The sequence below is a fragment of the Peromyscus leucopus genome, chromosome 19 (genome assembly GCF_004664715.2).
Source record: "Peromyscus leucopus breed LL Stock chromosome 19, UCI_PerLeu_2.1, whole genome shotgun sequence".
NCBI classification, from domain to species: Eukaryota; Metazoa; Chordata; class Mammalia; order Rodentia; family Cricetidae; genus Peromyscus; species Peromyscus leucopus.
In genome coordinates this window covers 3,450,202-3,473,556 of record NC_051079.1, presented here as the reverse complement: position 1 = coordinate 3,473,556, position 23,355 = coordinate 3,450,202, and the positions used below count along the sequence as shown (strand labels likewise).

Genomic DNA, 23,355 nt, shown 5'->3' with positions numbered 1-23,355 from the left:
GGGCCAGAGAGACTGCTGCCTAGCTGACACCGTTGTACATGAGCTGGACAATGTTAAGGCAGTTCGTACACCTGCTAAGTTACTAAAACAACAATGCAAAGTTTTATGCTTGCAGGAAGTTTATTGATACAGTTCACGTGGTGACAGACTCCACCTTGAATGCTGACTCAGACAGCATCATTTTCAGTATCTGTTAATGAAGAGACATTGAACTGTTTAAATATCATGAAATGAGTGAAATATGATCTACAGTCCTCTGTTCCTAAGCTCTTTGCTAATCAAAAATATCCTAGCAGTTCCTGCTACCTAGCAGTCCGCTGTGCTGGCCTCGTGACACTTAAAGGTTGTCATGAATCAGGTCATGGCTACACAACTGAAGTACCACCCCCTCCGAACCCCCCAGCATCACAATGGCGTAACTTAGTTCAGAATCCGTAGCTTTCCTCAGCCACAGGCCTGGAGCACTTGACAGTGCTCGTCTCCTACACTCGGGGCCATGTCTGACTCAACCCACTGTCCACACTGAAGGGAAAAGCTTGACATTAAGCCAAATTGAATTTAAAAAAAAATTGAGTGATAAATTTGTCTTAAAATCCAATTAAGCCTAATTGAATTTAACCTCTTACATGGACATACAGTTAGTATCTTATCTCTGTTCCTGTTTCTTAAAAATTGATTATCCTCACTTTAAAGAAAAATTCAAATGTATTCTATTCTCTTTTTAGAATCTGCCGTATACTCTTCAGTAGCGGCTCTGTAGTTGGGAGCCACACACATAAACTGAAGGATACCCCATTATTACCAGGTGTTAACTATCCCAGCCTCTACGTGCTAAAGGCTCAGCTGTGTTAAGGCCCACACATCAAGGTAGGAAGGGTTACCTACTCTTAAGGTTCTGCTCTGCGGACATGGGCAGTAGTCACAGTAATCTCGCCAGCAATACCGTAACTTCCAAAGGGAGTACGTTTGTCACCAGATCCTGAACTCTTTTTAGCTACATCTTCTACTGGGAAAGCAACAGAAAGAAACACTGGGCTTTTCGGTCTGGGGCCATCTTGTCCACTTGTAGGAGGACTGGCATTCTGGGGGTTGGGGGCGGGTCTCTGGAATGTCTGGTCTGCAGGGACAGCGATGGGCACTGGTACTGCGGCATATCTCTTCAGGGCCTCTGACTGTGATACCACAGTGTGTCCAGGAAGAGGTTTCCAATCCTGCGCTTCCTGAACATTTGAGCCTACTAAAATAAAAGGTGGGGCACTGGTCTTCTTGCTGTCATCCATCATCACATAGGTTGGAGAAGTGACTTTCGGTGGATTCTGCAGAAACTGTGGTGGATCCTTAGGATTAGGTAAATAGAGGGTTGCTTGGGGAAAAGGCCCAAGTGCAGGTGGCGGTGATGGGCGACTTTGTTGATTCATATCAGTTAGACAATAAAGTGTCCACATATTAGAATATGGTGGTGGTTGTCCTGCTTCGCTTGTTGCTAGTGCTATAAAAAAAAAAATTGCAGGCGTTAAAGGTTTGTCTCTGTATCAGGCACTATGCACAGTCATATCTTTGTAAATCTTTTTTTTAAACATTATTATAAATAAGCAACTGAAATAGTATGTGCCATAAAGCATGCTATAGAGAGGACTACAGAAATTGTGCCTGGTAATGTGAAGGAAGAGAATGACTCAGAACAGTTGGAAAAGGAATTGATAGCAATGGCAGGGTCAGTCGAGTTGCGGCTAAAGAAGCAATTGTATTCTAAGTTGCTGTTTCCAGACTCTTACACTGTTGGCTCTTGGAGACAAGGAGTCACTGTGAGCCCAGGCTGGCCTTGAACTCTTAGCAGTCCTCCTGCCACAGCCTCCCAAGAGCTAGAATTACCACCATGCCTAACCAGAATCTTAAACTTTATATGTGGCTTCTACATGGTCCTCAGAAGAAGGTTAACAAAACTTTACCAAAAGTCAACACAAAGCATGGGAAGCCAATGAAAAATCATGATAGTACATCTGCATAGCAGCTCCTCCCCAAAGGCAGACACTACATGTCACCTAATAGCCCTGGTCTTTGGACAGGCCTGTCATCTCCCATCTCCAGTCTGTTACTTTACCTAGGAGTCAGAATCGCAGAGTACTCCTCTTAGTCAAGGCTGGGCACCACCATCTGCCTTAGAAGACAGCAAAAAGCTGGTGGACACTTTAATATAGAGAGCTAGAAAAGCCATACATCAGCTTACAGAAGGGGAATCTATATTGCTGAGTGTGTCCTGCCAAAGATAGGAACTCAAATGTATCAGGTTTATGTTTTGAACATTAGGCCATCCATTTCTGGGTGCAGCCTTTCTCTCTTCACAGAAAAGTTCACTATGCACAGATTAAGTGATGCTTTTGATTGCTTCTGACAAATTCAGTTTGTCTTCAAGCTTCCTAAAAATACAATCCAAATCAGTCTTTCCAGATGGGAGAGTCTAAGACCTCAAAGTGAGTTTTCCTGGTAACTGTCCGCTAAGGACACCTGTCCTTCAGTAACAGCTAAGGGCCTGAAAACAGTGACTTGTTGAGGAGATGCTCAAGCCGTAGGCTATTGCCGGCCGCACAGGCTCTGTGTAGCACTGCCCTGCCTTTCCAGCTGCAGCAAATCTTCACACTGCCAGTCAGAATTTGATGCTAACACCTGCGTTGGTACTAGATCTGGATTGTTCTGGTTTGAGTCAGAGTTGAGAGTTTCTGCAAGAGGAATGGGAGGCTCCATGATCAGATGGAGATGGAGGTCATGTCACTTGTGTGTCAGGAGGAAAGCAGCTTGACTTTGTGTGCCTGGGGTTACGTGACCAGAGGACGCACGCATGTGAACTGCACACACTGTTTTCTTTCTGCTGGTTTCCTGTGTCACAGAAGTCCCATCTAACCTGTCCTCTCTCCATCCAGCTGTGACGCTGCCCCCTCAGCCACAGGAAGGCCCAAGCAGGAGGCGGTGTCTGAGCCAGCATCCCAAGCCTGGTTGCATAGTTCTCCTGACTCAATGCGAAAGCAGTCAGCCACACCACCATTTCTTTCATGTTTTAAATGCCAGAGCCCAAATAAAGGCAGTGTTCAGGGTTACGTTTTCCTAATAACCATTTTGTAAACAGGCATTAAAAACCTAACAGATTCTTATGTTGACAAACATGTGCAAAATGAATCAGCCTTTGAAAGTGCCATGTGATCTGCATAGTAGTATATTTTTAAGTACAACAAAGCCTTTAAGTAGGTTTGGCATTTAAAAAACCCAAAAATGGACTTTGGCCAGTCGGCAGGAGAGCCAACCCATATATATGGTGATTGAATACAGATGTTACCTGAAACGCAGTATGTAAATGTGCAAGTATCTAATTTTCTTACCTGGGTTCATCAAACCTGTTCAGGTGCATCTTCCCCATCTGGTTGGATTTCAGGTTCAGTAAAGCCTCCTGGCGCAGGAGGGAAAGGGTCACCAGGTGAATAGGGTGCAGAGTTCTCCCCTGACTCCTCCTGGCCAGGATTGTCAGGGTCTATGGTAACGATCTCCATTTCAAGGTGCAGAGATTTTTCAGAGGCTATTTTGACAAAGCCCTCTGCATCCAGGGGTTCTGCAGGTCCCTCGGGCTGACCATCTAAAGCAGGGCTGGAGAGCAGAACTGTAGCTTCTGCCTCCATGTGCACTGAGGACTCTACAGATAGCTTAGACACGCCTGAGGAGGTCTTGGGTTCTACCGGTTGGGGACTAACTGGTGGCGACTGCTCATTTTCGTTAGAACAAGCAACTTGATCATTAAAAGGGATGACTATGAATCCCGGTATCTGCTCAACATAGACAACCCCTTCATCGACAGGCACATCGTTACATATGGGTGGTACGTGAAAGGGTGATGTAGCCTGAGTGTCAGGAGCTTCATAAGCAGGAGGTTCTTGTTCACCCTGCAAGGGGGCTGAGGAAGCCTTTGATGGTTCAGCCTTAGATTTAGGACCCACAACTGCCTGCACAGATGTTTGGCTCATAACCTGCACTGCTACCATCTCTCCAGAGCACACCAGAGGAGCAGACACCACGACTTCTTCAGCAAACTCCGCACTCAGTGCCTCCTGGAAAACGGAGGGCGTACTTGTTGCCACGTCCACCATTAAAACTTCAGAATGAGTAGGTGAGACATTACCTAACATCTGAGCAGCAAACTGAGCTGGGTCAGCCGGGACATAGGCAAACTCTGCGGAGACAGGTGCTGGGGGTGGTGACGTGGGTGGGGTGGTAGTCTTAGGCGTGGTTGGTTTGGAAGAAGGACCCCAAACTCCTTCACATGTCTCCGACTCAGGCTGGAGTTCAGCGTGAACTGATGGAAACTGGGTGGTTTTGTTGCTAAATAGTGGTCCAGCTACATTGTCCTCCTCTGTGTCTGTGGATTTTTCCATCCGTGTAGGTTCGCAGGAAACTGGAGGTGTTCTTCCTGATTCCTTTACACATTCTTTCTTCTCCAATGTCGCTCCTTCTGCCCATTTCTCTACTAAAAATAACAGCCAGGCAAGTTAATCAGCAAACACTCCTCACAGTGTTTTCAGTAAGCTGGTAGGTTGAACTTTCAAACACCAGTATACACAGATCTATGTGCAACATGTGTTTATTAGCAAGGCTAGTGAACCTGTAACAGCTCATATGCACCTAAACAATGCATTCCATAGAAATCAAGGACCAGCATATAGTATAGTGTTAAACTAGTATCATACACTCCAAGCTGATACTCAGTTCCTAAAGGGAAGGAATTGAACCCTCCTAGTCTGCTGTCCCACCAAAAGAGAAGTGGGTGGGGAGACTGAGGAGATGACCCAGCCATGTGAGAACCGGGCAGGATAATTGGAATGTCACCTAAAATCCCAGCACTAGGGAAGCAGGGAGGAAGAAGCAGTCCTGAGAGCGAGCTAGCTGGCAGGAGTTGGCAAGCTCTGAGTGACCCTGCCTCAATACTGTGGCATGTGACCAGTGTCCATTTTGGGCATCTACATGCACCGTGTCCACACACGCAAACCTGCACACACAAAACCAAAATATGAGCAAAGGAAAAACTAAAGACTAGGGTGGGAAGTAAGCCATTCCACAGTTTCAGTTGGTGTCATAACTTAGAAAGGAAACGCACAGATGTATTCCTCCACTTAAGAAAATCCATTCGAAAAGTTTAACAGTGAATTTGTCATCTGGTGCACTGTGGCTTTTCACATTAGGAAACATCATATATTCTAACTTGAGAATGGTCATATTGCTGGCGAGCCATTTGTGGTGACAAGAAAAGGAAGATTAATGTGCCAAGATGAGATCAGACAACTACATCCTGGTCATACTTTCACGCTGCCTCATGACCTGTCCAGGAAGCAATGTTACCCCTGTTTGACTCCCTAAAGAGCAATCTGTTTTTGTAACTGCACTGTGAGCTTCCTTTCAGATTATCTGTATGCTACGTCTGTCTGTTGATATCTGTAGTTATTGAAGAGATGAACAGCCATATTTCCTCTAATGCCATCAAAAGTATGGATGGGCTACAAATTTTGTTACTCGGTTAATCCAAATTAAAAAATTTGAGATGCAAAAACATTAACCTACATATTATGAACCAAATCCACATTAAAATGAATGGTGGATAAAATATTCAGTAAATAACTATTCTCAAAGTGCTATCAGGTAGTTATCTCCCACCACAAAAACTCAGTCTTGCTATTAGGAAACAAGGTAAGCCTGTACACACACAGTATTTGCTAATGCAACCCTCGTTTTGAAGACACAAAACAATAGCCTTGACTGAGAAACTAGGATCATGGATATAAAAAGAGCAGTCTTGGACTCGCTTTGTATATGTGGCTAAGAATACATAAGTCCCACAGTTTCTCGTGGTTAGCTAGTAATGTCATCAGGAACTTGTAAGAAAGCAACTGTACCAGACAGTGCAACATTCCAGAAACAGTGCACACCTTGTTCTCTGCCCTTCCAATGTCCATGTTTGCTACTTTTCATCGGGATTTCCTACTTTGGGTGTCTTTCACTGCAGAGCCACCCATCCTGATGTTTGCATTGCCCTAGACCTGACTCCCTAACTTCTCGTAGCTATGGTTATCTTTGACTCACAAAAATGACATGGTTTGAACCATGAGGCAAAGGTACTGCCAAACCTGATGACCTGAGTTTGGGGGACCCACATGAACAAAGAAGAAAGCTAACTCCCAAAAGTTGTCCTCTAACCTACACGTGTGCCATAGCATGCACACGCACACAACACACAAAAATAAGTCCAAGTAAATTGGAAAGAACACTTCAGGGGTAAACAGTGAGAGGCGCTGACGAGGCGGCTCAGTCATCGAGAGCTCACTGCTCTCGCAGAGAACCCGGGTTTAGTTCCCAGCATCGTCTGGTACCTCACAACTGCCTATAACCCCAGTTTCAGGGGACCCAGCACCCTCTTCTGGCTTCTGCAGAAGGTGGCATGTGTATGTATGTGCATCACTACATACACGCAGGAAAACACTCAGCCACATAAATCGTTAAAGGAAACTTTGTTTGTTATTTTTTAATGACAGTTTGAGGGTGGCTGATAACTACTCTCCAATCATCCAAAAGCTGTTGCTCAGTCTGTAGGCTGAGAACTAGTCAGCTACGTCCCCTGTGCAGTGGCCAGGAGTCTTTCACCTCGACACGAGATTCCGAGACGCTTCCCTCACCATCCTTTTAGATGCATTCTTTACCAGATTTCGCCTTTTTTAACTTAGAATCATCTGCCTTTTCTTACAACCCCTTTGTTGCTACTCTGCCCACTGTTTCAGGCCGCTACATTCAATCTGCAAATCCATGGGAGACAACTCCTCTATACATACATACACTACTGTGTCACAATGCCCAAGACATGGAGGAAACTACTGTTCCACCAGAAACCTCTGCTCACTCTCAGCAGACTGGGGGACAAAGATGGCTGCTCTGTGTAGCCTCGGTAAGAGCACACTTTCTCCTAACCTCCATGCTTAAGCCTACAGTGAAACATCTCTCATAAAACCTCCAGTGCTACTTCATGAAAAAGTATATACGTCTTGAGTATTCCTTATCAGAAATGCATCAGATTTTGAGGTTTAAAAAAATATTTTAGAGTATCTACAAAACCTATTAGTAGAGAATCCCTAACCTGAAAACCAGGGATGTGAAATACTCTAAAACAGAGACTTTGAACATTGTATTAGTTTTCATTTTGGATTTTGGAGCATTTTAAAGAATTGATGGTAACCTGTACAATTTTACAAAATGCCTTACTACAGTTTACTGTGAAGTACAAGTTGTCGTAAACTCCGCTGTGCTTGCCTACAGGTGTGCAGTGGCAGGGTCTGAACCAGTTTCTCTGTACTGTTCTAGACATTCCTGTGTATTCAGTGTTCCAAGTGGACGCTGTGGCTCTAGGATTGACCCAAGGCCTCACGTGTGCTTTGTAAGTGCTCTACTACCAGCCCTGAGTAATCCCCCGGCCCCAAAATAAGCTCTTTTTAAGATTTTAAGCCTTCTAAACTGGAAACCCTGATGTTAAAATCAACTAAAGGTGACTTAGTAAAAAGAGAAAGCACAGTATGCGGACTCCCACATAAACCACTGTGGTATCTATTGGCATAATTACGAATGTGTGTTACCGAGTATGTTATGGCAACACTGTTGAAGCGGGCGTCTCTGGGGCACTTACCTTTCGTCTGATGAAACTGTTTAATCAGATCTTTTATATCCAGAGATGAATTCCCTGAACGAACAAATGCAGGAAGTCAGAGACATTTTTCCAATTGAAAATGATTTTGCAAAGCAGCAGACAGAGAATCTAAAGCAATACAAACCTTCTCTAAACACAATGAGTTCTTTAAAATAAACTGCTGCAAACTGGGTGATGTTTGTCGGATTGGTTTTGAGAATGGCTCTGCTGACTCCCTCAAGCAGAGTCTTGAGGCCATAGGGTACAACAAGTCTGGGCTTTGAAGAAATCATTTTGGCAGGATGTCTGTAATTTCAACTATAATGAAGAGAAACAAAATCTTATACTGTACATTAATTGAATTTTCTCATGATTCAATTGGGGGCCCCCAAACCAAAGCTATTAAAATTATTAGCTTTACTGCTAATCTCTAAGCATTTATTCTAGTAACATAGTGTGTAATCCTTGGTAACAATTTACAAACTAACCATTACTCCTGCCTACTATGCCCAAACAAGGGATCTAGCACTCACTAAGAAACTGTGAGTGGGCGTGGAGATGCCACATCAAGTGTGTGCTTTCCCAAGACCTGAAGACCTGAGTTTAATCGGGGACCCCACAAGGTAGCAGGAGTGAATGAACTCCTGTAGAGATTGGTTCTTTAACCTCCACAAAATGACACACAGACATGCATGCACACACATGCACGCGCGTGGGGACAGACACACACACACACACACACACACACACACACACACACACACACACACAAACACGCCCGCACACTTTAAATCAATAGGAAACGCCCTGCCAGGATTACCAGAATAATACATTTTAGGTCCAAATAAAACACATAAAATCCAATGTTTCAATAAAGATAAATTAAGCACACATATTTCCAAACAATATCCAATTATAGACACTAATTTGTAGAGTACAGGAAAAAGACATTTTTTCCTAAATATATCCCTAGACACATTTCCCACATTCTAGAAGACAAGTTTTGCTTTGTTTCTCTTTGGTATTGGGACTTGAACCCAGGACTTTCCCAAATAATACTAGGCAAGCACTCTACCGCTGAGTTATTTTTTAATGTTAGGTATATCTGTGGTACTGTACTATGCCATATCCATAATATATAATTCTTTCTTTAATCAAGTTACCCTCTACTTTCTTCCTGTTTTCCCTTTTCTCCTATCTTGCTGACCCCCACCCCTACCCCCACTTTAGACTCGACTGGCCTGGAACACTCTCTCTCTGTAGACTAGGCTGGCCTCAAACTCAGAGATCCACCTGTCACTGCCTCCTGAGTGCTGGGATGAAAGATTTGGGCCACCATATCCACCCCCTTGATGACTTTCACGTGGTACCCCAGAGTTATATAATCTAGGGGTTGTACTAACTTTTGACATGGGTTATGTTATATACAAACTGGGCTGCACTTGTGGCTGTCCTGGGGCACAAGCTGCAAGCTGGACACACCTAAATCTATAATTCTCATGGGTGTATTGCTTGTCAGCCCTAAATTGTGTGTTCACTCTGAAACATGAAAGCTTGCAAATAAGTGAAAAATTTAATCTCTTTAGTAAGGTTAAAATTACAGTGCTGCCCGTCTTTGCTAAATATGGGTATTAAATTAGGTCCTGAGCCCAAGGAGCCACCAGATATGGAAGAGGTGCTTAAATCATCCAGACTTTGAGATATTAAAAAATAATAAGGTTGCGTAGGGGAAATCACAGCTGTTCTAGACAAAACTACCTTAAGAATGGGTACTTATAAAGAGCCGACTACTTGACAATGAATCATGCCCTACCACCCTTACATGTTTTATGAGACTTAGTGGCATGGTTTATAGCAATTATACCAAGGGCCAACTTTTAATAAAAACACAATATGCCACAGCAAAATGTTTTTTATTTAAAAGCACCTTTCACTTTACTAAAGGCCAGGCAAAAATAAATTTTGACCCAAGCAAAACTTTTGAAACTACAATGAAATGTTTAATCCCTTACTCATCAGATGCATTACCGAATTAAGCCATCTTTGGGGGGAAATGCAGCTTTACCACACCCACACGCTAAATGGCAGTGATCTGCAACACATAAGCATACACACACAAATATACATATGTATATGTTTTCGCTTCGGTTTTCAAATAAACACCCCAGGAGCCGTTTTCAAAGTGACCAGCAGGCAAAATGGAGCAGGCACAACACTCTCTCCTTAGGTAATTGGTGCTACCAACCATGAGGCGGCATTGGGATGGTGCTGGTACCAAGTCTCAGTTTAGGAACACTTGAAAGCCGGGGACGCGGACTGTCCCTAAGAACTTCCTTGACTGAGAAGTGGCGGGAGCAGCAGCGAGGTGGCACCAGACCTGTCACCAACCCCGCTGACGGAGGGCTGTTCAAAAGTGACACCTTAGCTCTTAATTTTCAAGAACCCTTGCCAAGAGCGGCCTTTCTGGAAAGGCGCATCCTCTGGAACGTGCCCCTGACACTACCCGGGCGGGACGCTAGCGGGGATTTCGGGGCCATGGACCGGGCACTCGCGCCACGCTCGGCAGGGGCCGCAGACTCCCGCCCGACCCCCGTCTCCCCCTCCGAGCGGCCTCCCGCCGCTGTCGGCCCGCTGCCTTCCGGGGCTCGGCCGGCGCCGTCCCGCCGGGCCAGGCCCACCTTCTCTCCGGCTTCAATAAAGCTTCCTCTTTGCCCCCTCGCCGGCGGCTCCTGTGGGAGAGCCCGCAGCCCGCCGACTATTTATACCCCTGCGTGCGTCACGTGTGCGTCACAGAGCCCCGCCCCTTTGTTGGGGCCCACCGGAAGAGGCGAGGCTTCGACCGAGCCAGCCAATGAGGAGCCGGGGGACAAAGGCCGGGCTGGGACGAGCGGCGGAGGAAGCGTTTGTCTGTGGACCCTGCTCCGCGGGAGCTGGGCTTCTCCCGGGCCGGGCCGCCGCTCTGTGCTTGATCACCGGCCAGGGCCGGAGCACGCCTCTCCGTTGGCAGAGCTGGCCTAACGTGCACGAGGCCTCAGAAGACAGGGCCCGGAGGTGCTCGCCTGTAACCCCAGCCCTGGGAGGTCGAGGCAGGAGGACACGGTGATATCCATCAGCCTGTGATCCATGCGACCCTGTCCCAAAGAAACAAGAACAACAAACTGGTGTATAGGAGGACAAACTGCATTCATAGCTGGCCATCCTGGCCTTGCCGCCTCCTTCCCGCCGCCCCTTGACACTAACCGTCTCGGTATGTTTACAAAGAGTAAGCTCGGCCACGCAGTACAGCAGGGGGGTCACAAGCACGGCACCCTTTTCCTCTTGGAAGCTTGCCTGCCGCTTTTTTCTCCTAATTAGGATCGAGCCCCACCGCACACCCAAGCCGCCCAGGACAGGTGCAGTCTCCTGGGGTCTCACCACACCGCATCTTGGGGTGGGTGGGTGTGTCCCTTACCACACTGCACCTGGGGGGCGGGGGGTGTCTCACCACACTGCACTGCTCTCCGGGTTTCTCACACATGGTTCAAAGGGGGCTGCATCTGCTCTGGGCCAGCTCCCCATCCTGCTCCCATGGTCCTTTTCTCTTCCCGCACTAGCTTCTGCAGCATTTTCTTGCGGTGATCTGGGCCCACGTTTTCTCCTTTATGGACTGGAGCTCGCTCGAAGGCTCTGTGTTGAAGATTCTGCAGACTCTGTTAGAACTCCAATGCTGTGGAGAACTGTAGTAGTGCAAATCAAAAGCCAAAACTGTCTTGGGCTCTTTAGTGCCCTTGCTAGCCCTTTTTGCCTGCCTCTGTGTGATTTAACAACATCCTTCTGGGTGTAGGGCAAGACCTTTGGGAATGTATTAAAGCAGCCCTGGAGTTTCCACCCACACAGACAGATGCTAAGAATCCCATCAGCATCTAAACCCGCATGAGATTCCACCACTGTGCTGTTGGATACTTACTTACCCAACATCATCACCAAAGCATCTGCACATACCTTGACTTGTAACTGGCTCTGTTCTGTGACTATAAAGGTAACCACTTCTATGGTGGCTTAGATTCCATGTAATCTGAATTAATGTTTCTAGGCGTGGTCACTCATGTTTGGTTCAGAATAAACTTCCTACTGTCTTTGTTTTGCTTCACCCAAGCAAGCAGAACACACAACACAATGGCACAAGTGTGTCTTCATAGCTATAAGGCCACATGTGAATGCTTGCCACTATTTTGCTTAAGAAAGAAATCAATTTCAAAAGCTTACACAGCAAAGTGTGTGTGTGTGTGTGTGTGTGTGTGTTAAAACTTCCATAGACTTTGTCATTTAATTTTAGTTCGAATAAATATAATTGGTTTATATATTCTGTGACAATAAATATTCTAATCTGTGACACCTGAAAGTTATAATTCTTTACTCAGAAGACTTACCTATCATGCATTAAAATTAAAAAGATACCTAACTCCATAAAGATAAAAATCTTAACTATATCATCCAGAAAAGTACATAATACATTGTCATCGCTGGGCCATGCCTCCAAGTCTGCCAAATTATAAAAATGTATTCAGCATACATAAAATATCCATTCTCTCACCAAAAGTACAAATCTAATACAAAAATGTTTGATGTTTACAAACTGGAAGGTCCGCTGGAGAGCCTGTGGCATAGGACGGTTTGACATTGGAAACTTCAATGGCAAAAATATAAACAATTTTAAAGTATTATTACAGATATAAATAATTTAATTTGAAAGTTTGGGACTTTATGTAACCTTTGAATATAGACTAATAGCTTGAAAGGTTTTGAACTGAAAATTCAGAGCAGAAAAACTAAAGCAAGAACGTCATGACTCAGACTGTTCCGTGATCCTGAGAGAGCCACCTTCCACACACTGTAGGCAAGTGAGGAGTACTTGGTGAGAGAGAGAGTTTTCTCTCGAGTTACCAGGTTTCCAGGATTGGGGCCACTGCTTTCTCTTCAGAACCCCACCCCACCCCGCGCTTCTCGGATGTACTTGGCCATCGAATGCAGGCCTGTCATCTTCCTCTCTTATGTCTTCACTCCCTGCAAGACCCACATCAGGATGTCACTATGAACACTACTTCAGTAATCGTCCAATCAGAAGTGGCTGACCCAGGGCTAAGGGACAGATAATGATGATACAGACAGAGTTCGTGAGGAAGGAATTCTACCAAAGACACCACTTCCTCAAACAAGATTTAAATGTTTTCAGGGGTTACTGAACCCAGGCCTCCAGCACACCAAGTACTCACCACTAAAGGTAATCTTCAATGCCAGATTAGGATATCCCATCCTTCCATATCAGAGTAAATAATATGAAATCTGACAATATTCTAGCTGGCTTGTTACTTTTTTACCTCCTAAGTATTAAAATATTGATATCACAAGCCAGATGTGATAGCACACGCCTTTAATCCCAGCACTCGGGAGGCAGAAGAAGGTGGAGATCTCTGTGAGTTCAAGGCCAGCCTGGTCTACAGAGCTAGTTCTGGGACAGCCAGGGCTACACAGAGAAACCCTGTCTGGAAAAAACCAAACAAATTGGTATCACACAAACTTGTGGCTGAGACAGTAGGATCTGTAAATGAATTGTACTCTAAAATGAAAACCTTGAGTTCAATGAAAATTTAGAAACCTAAAGATGACTGAGCCAAATTATGGCAAAGATTCTTAAAAGTGTCTGAGGTATTTATTCAAAACCACAGCTGTGCAGCGCTGGGCACAGAGAAAACTGGATCAGCAGTAAAGCTCAGCAATGAAGGACTAAAAGAACTTTGAGTTCTTTTTATAATATCCAATAACCAGGGTAAGAGGTGAGTGACTGAATCCTGACAGCAGACAACCCCGCAGGTCCATCACCACCAAATACCCTCAGGGACAAACCTACACTACTACAATAGCCTTTGTGGGAAATGTTAGAACAGTGGTTCTCAACCTACCTAATGCTGTGACCCTTTAGTACAGTTCCTCATGTTGTGGTGACCCCCAACCATACAATTATTTTGTTGCTGCTTCATAACTGTAACCTTGCTATTGTTATGAGCTGGAATGTAAACATCCCATATGCAGGGTTGTTCAAACCCCCAGGGGTCGTGACACCTTGAGAACCACTGTGCTAAAGGGTTTCTAAAAGTTAATCATCACACACTTTTCACCACAGAAGCACTCCTAGAACACAGGTTTCCGGTGGGACTGGCAGCAGGACGCGCTCCTGACGGTGATCTTGATCGTGTGTGTGTGTGTGTGTGTGTGTGTGTGTGTGTGTGTGTTGTGTGTGTGTGTCTACTGTACGTGCATTAGGGGCAGGAGGTCGAATTCGGCCTTCTTCTATCCCTCTCCACCTGAGGTTTTTGAGGCAGAGTCTCTCCTTGAACCTGAGCTGTTTCAACAAGACTGCCTGACAGTGAGGAGCTCAGGGATCCTCCTGCCTCTGCTCTGCAAGCACTAGGATTACATCTGTGCTTAGGCATGCTCGGCTTTGTTGCTGTTGTGTGTGTGTGCTGGGGACAGGAACTTGGGTCCTGTGTTGGTGTGTTGTGTTGGTGTGCTGGGGACAGGAACCCGGGTCCTGTGTTGGTGTGTGCTGGGGACAGGAACCCGGGTCCTGTGTTTGTGTGTCAGGCACTGCATTGACTGAGCCACCCTTCCAGCCCTGGGGCTGAAATGGTTGACGCACCTTGAGCTGCAGAGCACCTTAGCTTTGATAAGTTAAGCGTGGAGTTCCCGGTTATTAACATGTTTATATAAAAATAATATCGAGTTCCTGGTGCTGAGGTCTGCGTTCTAGCTACTGCCCCATGAATGATGAGTGACTGACTGCAGTAAGCTGACGGCCACTGCTGTTCCTGAGTCTCGCTGCATGTAATCAGGGGTAAGAATTTTGTTCAGAGATCCTGCCAGCCTCTGCCTCCTGTGTGCTGGGACTAGGTGTATGCCACCAGGCCCAGCCAGGAATGTCTGTGCTACAACGGTCATAGGGGTATTTCCAGGATAAAGTAAAACACTAGAAAACACTTTAATTTTTATCTAAACACAACAGACATGCTACAGTTCACACTAGCCCACTCTGATCTATGTTTAATGTAGGCGCTGCCACAAGATCACAGGGTGAATATTTAGTTTGATTTTATTTTAAAAATAATAAATCACAAAACTAAAATGTTTGAACAAGGTCACTTAACCCTCTCCCAGGTCAGTTATTTTTATCATTTGACATCTTTATTACTCCGAAGCTACATATTTAAAAGAGGAATCTTTACTATGCCAGCAACACCAGGAGGCCCTCCCTGGCGCAGGTGGTCTCTTCCACGGGGCTTTCTCCTCTGCTTTCCAGGTGCTGACCCAGAGTGAGGGGCAGAGGGTCCCTCGCAGTTTCTCACTGAGGGACCAGTTCCTTCAGGGAGGCCAGAGCAGCATGGACACGGACGTGCAATCTGTTTTCAAAGTCGTAGCCGGAAAAGTCCTCCTGCAAGAGCCGGATAGAGATGACTGTCCCGGGTGTCACAGGACAGCACACACCGCATCTTACAGCCCTGGAGAAACTCCCTACCTCCCAGAGGAGACTTCACATCCACCTCATACTCTCACTCCCTATCACTCAGGCACTGTGTTTAAAACCGATAGAGTGGTGAACAGCACAAGCCTGTAAGCCCAGCACTTGAGAGAATGAGTCGGGGGGATTACAAGTTCTTCTGGAAAAAATGACCTCATGCTATTCTTGAAATACTAGTCTTAAGTTGGGCTCAAAGCAAACTATTGTTAGGAAATTCTTCAAAAACACAGGAGGGGCTAGGGACAGCTTAACAGCTAGGAACACTGGTTATTCTTCCAGAGGACCCAGGTTCAATTCCCAGCACCCACATGGCAGCTCACAGCCATCCTTAACTCCAATTCCAGGCATCAGACACCTTCTGGCCTTTGAAGGCACCAGCCAGGCACGTGGTACACAGACATTCATTCAAGCAAAAACACTCATATATGTAAAGTAAAAATAACGAACATTTTTCAAACATATCTATGAAATCAAAAGTTAACTGTTCCTGGAGCTAGATATGGTGGTGTAAGACTGAAGTCCCATTTATTCAGAAAGCTGAGGCAGGGGAATCTTCCTGGAGCCTAGGAGTGCAATACTAATCTGGAAACACAGCCAGACCTATTCCAAAATTTTAATAATACAGTTTATTTTTCCCTATCAAAACTAGAGCACCTATAAACATGTCGAATGACTAGATAGTAATGTATCCTGATCTTGCAGAGACCCCTTCAAAACCAAGTGTTATCGGATTTGCTTAGCTACTGTTTCTCTCCAGAATTAGTTACACCTGTATCAACACTTCCATATTTTCCTGAATGAAGACCCAGTGTACAGAAAACAGGGTGACGACAGCCATGGGAAGAGGGGCTGGGGGGCTTTTTACCTTTGCCTGAAGGAGTAGAGTTCTGCCTCTTCCTACAGTCTGTGAACATAAGAAAAACAGACTGTGTCTTAACAGCCATGTCTGCACATCGGTGGAGGACGCACAACCAGGACAACCCAGAGGAGACACAAGGGAGCCAAGGGCAATGCCTACTTTCCTCGAATGTGAAGCTAGTTATTAGCTGACATTAAGGCATTACTTGACAAGTGAGTTTTCATGGCCCAATATTGTGTACAAAAGGCAACAATTTCAGCACAATGTTTTGTGTTTGTTTTCGAGACAGGGTTTCTCTATGTAGTTTTGGTGCCTGTCCTGGATCTTGCTCTGTAGACCAGGCTGGCGTCGAACTCACAGAGATCCACCTGGCTCTGCCTCCCGAGTGCAGGGATTAAAGGTGTGCACCACCACCACACGGCTCAGCACAGTGTTATAGGCTGAACGTCTTACTAAACAACTTAAAGTAACAGTAATGAGGGCTGGAGAGATGGCTCAGAGGTTAAGAGCACCGACTGCTCTTCCAGAGGTCCTGAGTTCAATTCCCAGCACCCACATGGTGGCTCACAACCATCTGCAATGAGATCTGGCACCCTCTTCTGTGTACATAATAAATAAATCTTTTTTTAAAAAAAAAAAAAAGTAGCCGGGCGTTGGTGGAGCATGCCTTTAATCCCAGCACTCGGGAGGCAGAGCCAGGCGGATCTCTGTGAATTCGAGGCCAGCCTGGACTAACAAGTGAGCTCCAGGAAAGGCGCAAAGCTACACAGAGAAACCCTGTCTCGAAAAACCAAAAAAAAAAAAGAAAAGAAAAAAGAAAAAAAAGTAACAGTAACAAAGGGCTGGGCTGGAGACAGTACGTCCCACACCTGCTAGAGGACCTGCTAAGTGAGCATGGACACTGGCGGGTCGCAGAGCTGATGTCTGTTGACATTAAAATAAGGCTCTGTGAGAAGTAAACAGTCCGTTACAGGAAAGGACACAAAGCTTCACGTTCCATCTAAATGTGTGCTAGGTACTTTATTTTTATTTATTTATTTATTTATTTTCTGTTTTGGTAAAATGACTCAAAGAACTTGAGTCATTGTTTTTGGGCTGAAACCTGACTGTAACAAAACCAACAAAAATCCCATTACCCACCTGCTAGCCTACACATCTCTATGTGCATATCTGGGGGCATTCTCTACAGAGTGTAGAGGTCAGAGGATGATCTGGGGTATCCTCAGGTGTTCTTTCATCTTTTGGTTTGAGGCAGCTCCTTACAGGGAGCTCGGGCGCTGCCTCCCATCCCTTGGCACTGGGTTATAGCCGTCACACCTGCTTTTCATGACTCTGGGGATCCGAACTCATGTCCTCACACTTGGGAGGCAAGTCCCTCACTAACTGAGCTGTTCCCAGCACCATAATCAATAGATAGTAGCGTCCAAGTTATGTGTGTGGTGTGTAACAATTGCCAAGGACTCACACGTGTCCTCTTCACTTACTCGCCCATGACTCTTTGTAAACTGGCAAGCCGGGTGTGCCCACCTTGCAGACTAGGGAGGGGGCTTGTGGGTTGGTAACTTGGCCAGTGGCACACATTAAGACACAGGGCAGGCATGGCACGGCTCCGTCTTCTCAAGGCACAACACCGTGTCATACCACTCTGGAAAAGGCAATAATTCTTCCCACAAAGGAAGCTTTGTACGCAAAGCCACATCTGTAATTCAAATTCCAGGGTGGCCATTGTTGCCTCTTTAAAAACATTAGCATCAACTGATGTCAGCCTCCAGGACTCGCTCAGGAGACCGAGGAAAGCAAACCCAGCAGGAGGTTGGGTCTAAGTGAACAGTGTTCTCTGCTGCTGTGTGCACGCTCCTGTGCTGGAGACCACGAACACACGAGGAACCCTTACCTCTGGCCTGCCTAGGAGGACACAGCCAAGTTCGTAGCAGGCGTACGGCTGGACATACAAGTTATTCTGACGACACAGCTCGTCTTTAGCAGCGCGCTGGAAGAACTGAGAGTCACGCAGATATTACTGGGAAGAATTCATTTTCTACTTGGTAAAAGGCTCATCACAGCCCTCCAGAGGCAAGAACGGAGGATTTCTTTAGATCTAACTTCCTCTTCTCTACTGATCTTTATTTCTTCCCACTTCTAAAATTTTCCTTGTACTGGGTCACATAAGGCTATCTCCATGCAGGGACACCGTGGGTGTTGAACATACCCCCATCCCCAGGGGCCCTTCCCTTTCACCTCCATCAGTTCCCAGGGACCGCCCCGGATAATCTCACTCATGCATCATGTCATCTAAACACAGATGACCTGATGCGTCAAACTAGGATGGGGGACAACAGAAAGCTGAAAGCTGTCCTTCTGAGACGGACCGCATCCTCTCACCATGACTATCCCCGTCTGTACCCCATCACCAGTGACGGAAATTCCTTCCTGTCTGCACCTTAGAGGCCCACCCACTCCTGCAGGGAGGTTCCCCAAGACACCAACATGCCGGCCATTGAGCCAACAGCTTCCCTAGGACATAAACACGCTGGCCATCGGGCCACCAGGCCATCGGGCCACCAGGCCACCAAGTTCCCTCGGACACAAACACGCTGGCCATCGGGCCACCTGACTCACGCTGCCTCCTCTTTCAGCCAGCACACCAACCTGGACTGACTGGAAGAAACTCTTTGTCTGCTGCAAAAGTCTAAACACCCCAATTTTAAGACGTAAACCACCCACAGGCCAGCGTCCTCCTCCTGATATACACCTTGCCACTGCCTAAGTATGCAATCTAACATAGCTCTTTAGAGTCATGTAATAACTAAGATAATTCACATCAAACGATGAATTTCAAATTCAGTATGAAAATATTAATATTCTGTGATTTAAAGGTCAAGTCTATACGAAACTATTTCAAAAAGTAGGCAATGTAATACCACTTATTTTAGTTTTAATTTTAGTTTTCTAAACTAACTGGCCCAGGGGGTGCAGCCCATGATAGAAAGCAGACCTAACATGAGTGAAGCCCTGAGTTCAGTTCCTAGTACCAAAACAATGAACAAAACTTTAGTTAAAACAAAAATCCCTCCAGCTACACTGGGAACTAACTGCTGATTCTGCCCTCCACGCTGGCCGTTTGGGTGTAAACCAGCCCCAGGCTCCTGTGGTAAAGGCCTGGTCCCCAGCTCGGCACTAGCGAGGAGGGGCTGGACCATCAGGATGCTCCACGCCGATGGACCCATCACTTATGAATTTTCAGCCCAGTGGGACTCTGGGAGGAGAAGCTGGTGGGGAAGTCGGAGACTGGGGCGTATCTGTGGAGGAATATCCTCTCCCTGACTGATTTTCTGCTCCACCTCACCACAGCCTGAAACTGAGCTAGGAAAAACCTCCCTTCGAAGCTCAGGAGTTCTCTTGCACAGGGCCGGACAGCCCCCTAACTCACAACCTAAGGAACAACTTTGGAGGCCTCTCCTCAGCTCTGGGCAGCCATCTATTGTCAGGAAGAGAAGAAAAGGGACTGCAGGAGAGAACATGGTACCCTAATGTGCCGCACCAGACACCCCCGTCCTTGTCCATGAGGGCTTACTGCTCCCTCAGATGGCCAGCCTCCTATTCCCCTCCCCTCCTAGCCAATACTGTCATCCTTGACAGAAAGCAGCGCTCACAGAAGGAAGCTCTAAGATCTGTAGTTACGTTAAGAACATCACATTAACCATCTTGTCCTCCGGCATCTGAAAACGCCATGGGCAGAGGCGCTGTCTACCCTCTCATCTGCCCCTCCACAAGGCCACGCACACGCAGGGACTTCGTTTGTTTACTGGAGCCATAACAACGTGTTTACCTGCACAGCATCCTCCGAGTTTCCCAGACACTTGTGTATGGCACCGAGGAGCAAATGCTTCAGTCCAGTGACAGATGGATCGTCCACTTCATGGCAAGCTTGGAGAGAAGGTGTGTGAAAGGAAGGGAAGACACACCCTTAGGGCCTCAAGTGCCACCAAGTTCACCAGCTGTTTCCCTGGTTAGTTTACACTTTTGCCCCCAAATTTCAGAAGGTGCCCATTGCTCATCCCCTCATGACTCTCCTTAACCAAAGAAGGGCAAAAAATACAACCTTTCTCTCTGTGTGTATGTGTATTCACATGTATGCAGGTGAACGTGTGTATATGTATTCATGTGTGTGCAGGTGCATGTGTGTGGAGGTGTATGTGTATTCACATGTTTGCAGGTGCATGTGTGTGGAGTGTATGTGATATGGCCTCCCTTCCTTCCGTACCTCTGAGGGTTGTGGTGGGGAGCAAACTATTTTATAGACCACAACATGCCATTCAAATGTCTATAACTAAGGTTTTACAAGCTTCGATTATTTGTTTAATACACAACAGAGCCTCACTATATGTGAAAATCTAGTTTTTTCTCGCTGGGGAATTTTCCTACCATTATAATAAAATGGCTTTACCAAGATTACCTCTAGGCCTTTATATTTTCAACCACATGAGTCAAAAAATGTAGGCTTTTAATTACACGGCTACATATTTACTCTGGAAATAAGACTTATAAACTTTTATAATATACATATTCATAACAGTTACTCCTGTCATCAACAGGGGGGGCAGGGAAGCAGCGTGGCTCTGGTACGTCCACACAATGGAATTCTACTCAGCAAGGGAAAGAGATGATCTACTAATGGAGGCTATGGCAAATGCCAGGCATGATGCTTCGTGAAGGAAGTCAGGCACCAGAGAGTGCGCCTCTCGTGAGTCCACTGCCACACAGGTCAAAGACAGGCAAACTGCCTCAGAATACAGAGCTCCGAGCAGTGTCTGCACTGAGGCGGTGGCCGGCAGAGAAGGAGCCAAGGAAGTTACCAGGGTTGTGCAAATGTTCTGTACAGACACCCAGCTGTGCATAGTGCCCAGCTCTACCACCCAGACACTTCACTACCTGAACCTTTCATGTATGTGTGCAAATCACACTTACAGACACTTCACTACCTGAACCTTTCATGTATGTGTACAAATCACACTTACAGACACTACACTACCTGAACCTTTCATGTATGTGTGCAAATCACACTTACAGACACTTCACTACCTGAACCTTTCATGTATGTGTGCAAATCACACTTACAGATACTGCACTACCTGAACCTTTCATGTATGTGTGCGAATCACCCTTACACGAAGACAAGAGCTCCCACAGGAAAAACAGTGTGAGCTCACAGCAGCCACTAACTTGCACCGGTATAAAACTGACGCCGGTGTCCTCTTTTGGTTGGTCTTTTGAGACAGGGTCTCATGTGGCTCGTGTTCTCGAATTCACTATGTCACTAGCATGACCTTGAAGTACTGATTCTCCTGCCTCCACCCCACAATGCTAGGATTACAGGCATGCGTCATCACGCCCAGCTAAGCCCACTTTTACTATGTACATCATCGGCCACCCGAGGGCAAGTGCATCTGTCGACACCAGTGTGGTCTACTCCTGTCATGAGGACACTGCCTACCACAGCACGATCGATGTGTACTCTGTGTCAGCTGGAGGGGCTGAGGGAGGCTGCCCCGATGATTCAGCCGACTGCACAGAGCATCGTTTACCTTGACTCATCCTCTGCAGGTTGGGGAAGGAGCAGTTGGGAAGGGCTTTCCACAAGTACAGCACTTCAATGGACGCCAGCACACACAGCGCTCTGGTCGGGCTTTGCTTCCGAAATCTCTCAGCCTGCAAGGAATTCTCAAACCATCAGGCCCTGAGCTTCAAAAGCAAACTCAGACACAGGCTGGGCTCTGGAGACACATCACAGTGCAAGACCAATGTAAACAGCTACAAACAGAAAGTCTCCCCACATCACAAACGTTTTGTAGTTTTTTAAAAAAAATATCTATTCATTGCTATGACTTATATTCATTATTCAGCCAAGTCTCAGCTATGTGTGTTCTGAGAATGTGGGAATGAAAAAGATGCATTCCACTCACAAGCTAGGTGAGTGACTAACTCAGTGGGTCCATGTGGCACATTTTCACCATGGTCCTGTGGACTTTCAATCTTGAACTTAGTCCCACAGCTCTCAGCTGCACTCTGTGTCATAATTTTATGTATGCATTTATTTATTTTTTCCGTACTGGAGAACCAAACTCAGGACCCTGAGTATGCTGGGCAAGTGCCCGAGCACCGAGCACATCCCAGCTTTGGGATCTATTTACTTATTTCAAAGATTTACTTTGTTTTTTAAGTGTGTGTGTGTGTGTGTGTGTGTGTGTGTGTGTGTGTGTGCGCAAGTGCGCAGGCAGAGGTAGACCTGAGTGAAGGAAGGTTCTTGTTGAGGCCGGAAGACGGCGCTGTGTTCTCTGGAGCTGGAGTTTCAGGCAGCTGGGCACTGTCGTCTGGGAACCAACTTGGGTCGTCTGCTGCATGAGCAGTCAGCACCCTGAGCTGTCTCTGCAGCCCTGACATCTACTTCATGTTGTAACAAATTCATTCATCATTCACTTAATAAAAGCTAATTCAACTTTAAAACCTTATGGAGTAAAAGAAAAACTTTAAAACTAAAGTGAAGGAAAAATCATACGAGGACAAGCTAGGATGTCACTCAAGGTTATCCAGTCACATCTTAGTGTCAGAAATAGACAGTAAAATTGGGACAGTTCCCCCATAGTCCTGAGACTTCTACTGATAAATGTAATGCCACATTTGGTTTTTATTATATGAAAATGTGATGTGGTCACCATCCTGGAAAGCAGAGCCATCTGCCTCTCATGGGTTCTACCAACTTCTACAGTGACTCAAACTTCAGACAGACACTTCCTCTTTCCAGGAGGGCTCATTGGCTGTACAGGGTCCAGGATAGCTCATTAAAAACAAAAAACAACTCTGCTTTAGTTATGTGTGCCCTTACTCCTCGGAGCAGAAACAAGGGCGCAGGAAAAACACACTGAGTGTGACGGCATAAAGCTTATCCAAGGAGGTGTTAGTGTCCCCATCCATCACAGGTGATGCTCATGACAGACAGGTTCTGACATCCATCCATACCTTTTTCACTGAGAACTGTTCAATCTGGTTGTTCTTCCTTTTGAACAGCTTCTGGACTTCTTTAAAGACAAGCTGCGCCCCATCTACGTCACCGGTGGCCCCCTGACAAACTGCAAGACATCAGAATTGTAACCACATGCTCTCCAGGGAAAAGACACAAACAAGTTATGTCCCAAAGACCCGCCCCATGGTTCAACTCTTTCTGGAAGGCTGGTGTTTGCAGAG

General features: G+C 46.1%; 2 protein-coding genes across 6 annotated transcripts in view; both read right to left on the bottom strand.

Moving 5' to 3' along the window:
* Positions 1–101: 101 nt before the first annotated feature.
* Positions 102–11,177, bottom strand: Cabyr (calcium binding tyrosine phosphorylation regulated). Of its 5 annotated transcripts, none has more exons than XM_037196964.1 (6): positions 10,381–11,150; positions 7,848–8,020; positions 7,703–7,756; positions 4,163–4,507; positions 886–1,489; positions 102–190 (listed from the first exon to the last, which is right to left on the bottom strand). In XM_037196964.1, the coding sequence occupies exons 2-5, from the start codon at positions 7,993–7,995 to the stop codon at positions 888–890; spliced, it is 1,149 nt and encodes a 382-aa protein (XP_037052859.1). In that variant the 5' UTR covers positions 7,996–8,020; positions 10,381–11,150; the 3' UTR covers positions 102–190; positions 886–887. The 5 variants fall into 5 exon arrangements, with proteins under 5 accessions (XP_037052859.1, XP_037052857.1, XP_037052858.1 ...); XM_037196963.1 differs by lacking the exon at positions 102–190 and adding an exon at positions 9,715–9,794 and having other exon boundaries at positions 1,402–1,489; positions 3,372–4,507; positions 10,381–11,177; XM_028876676.2 differs by lacking the exon at positions 102–190 and adding an exon at positions 9,731–9,794 and having other exon boundaries at positions 1,402–1,489; positions 3,372–4,507; positions 10,381–11,176.
* Positions 11,178–14,810: 3,633 nt separating this feature from the next.
* Positions 14,811–23,355, bottom strand: part of Ttc39c (tetratricopeptide repeat domain 39C) — an 89,617-nt gene continuing 81,072 nt past the window's right edge. Inside the window, exons 9-14 of the mRNA XM_028876682.2 lie at positions 23,131–23,240; positions 21,699–21,822; positions 19,943–20,040; positions 18,008–18,112; positions 16,120–16,158; positions 14,811–15,167 (exon numbers count right to left, since the gene is read on the bottom strand). Coding sequence (XP_028732515.1) covers positions 15,078–15,167; positions 16,120–16,158; positions 18,008–18,112; positions 19,943–20,040; positions 21,699–21,822; positions 23,131–23,240 — 566 coding nt within the window. The 3' untranslated portion in view covers positions 14,811–15,077. The remainder of the gene's footprint in view (positions 15,168–16,119; positions 16,159–18,007; positions 18,113–19,942; positions 20,041–21,698; positions 21,823–23,130; positions 23,241–23,355) is intronic.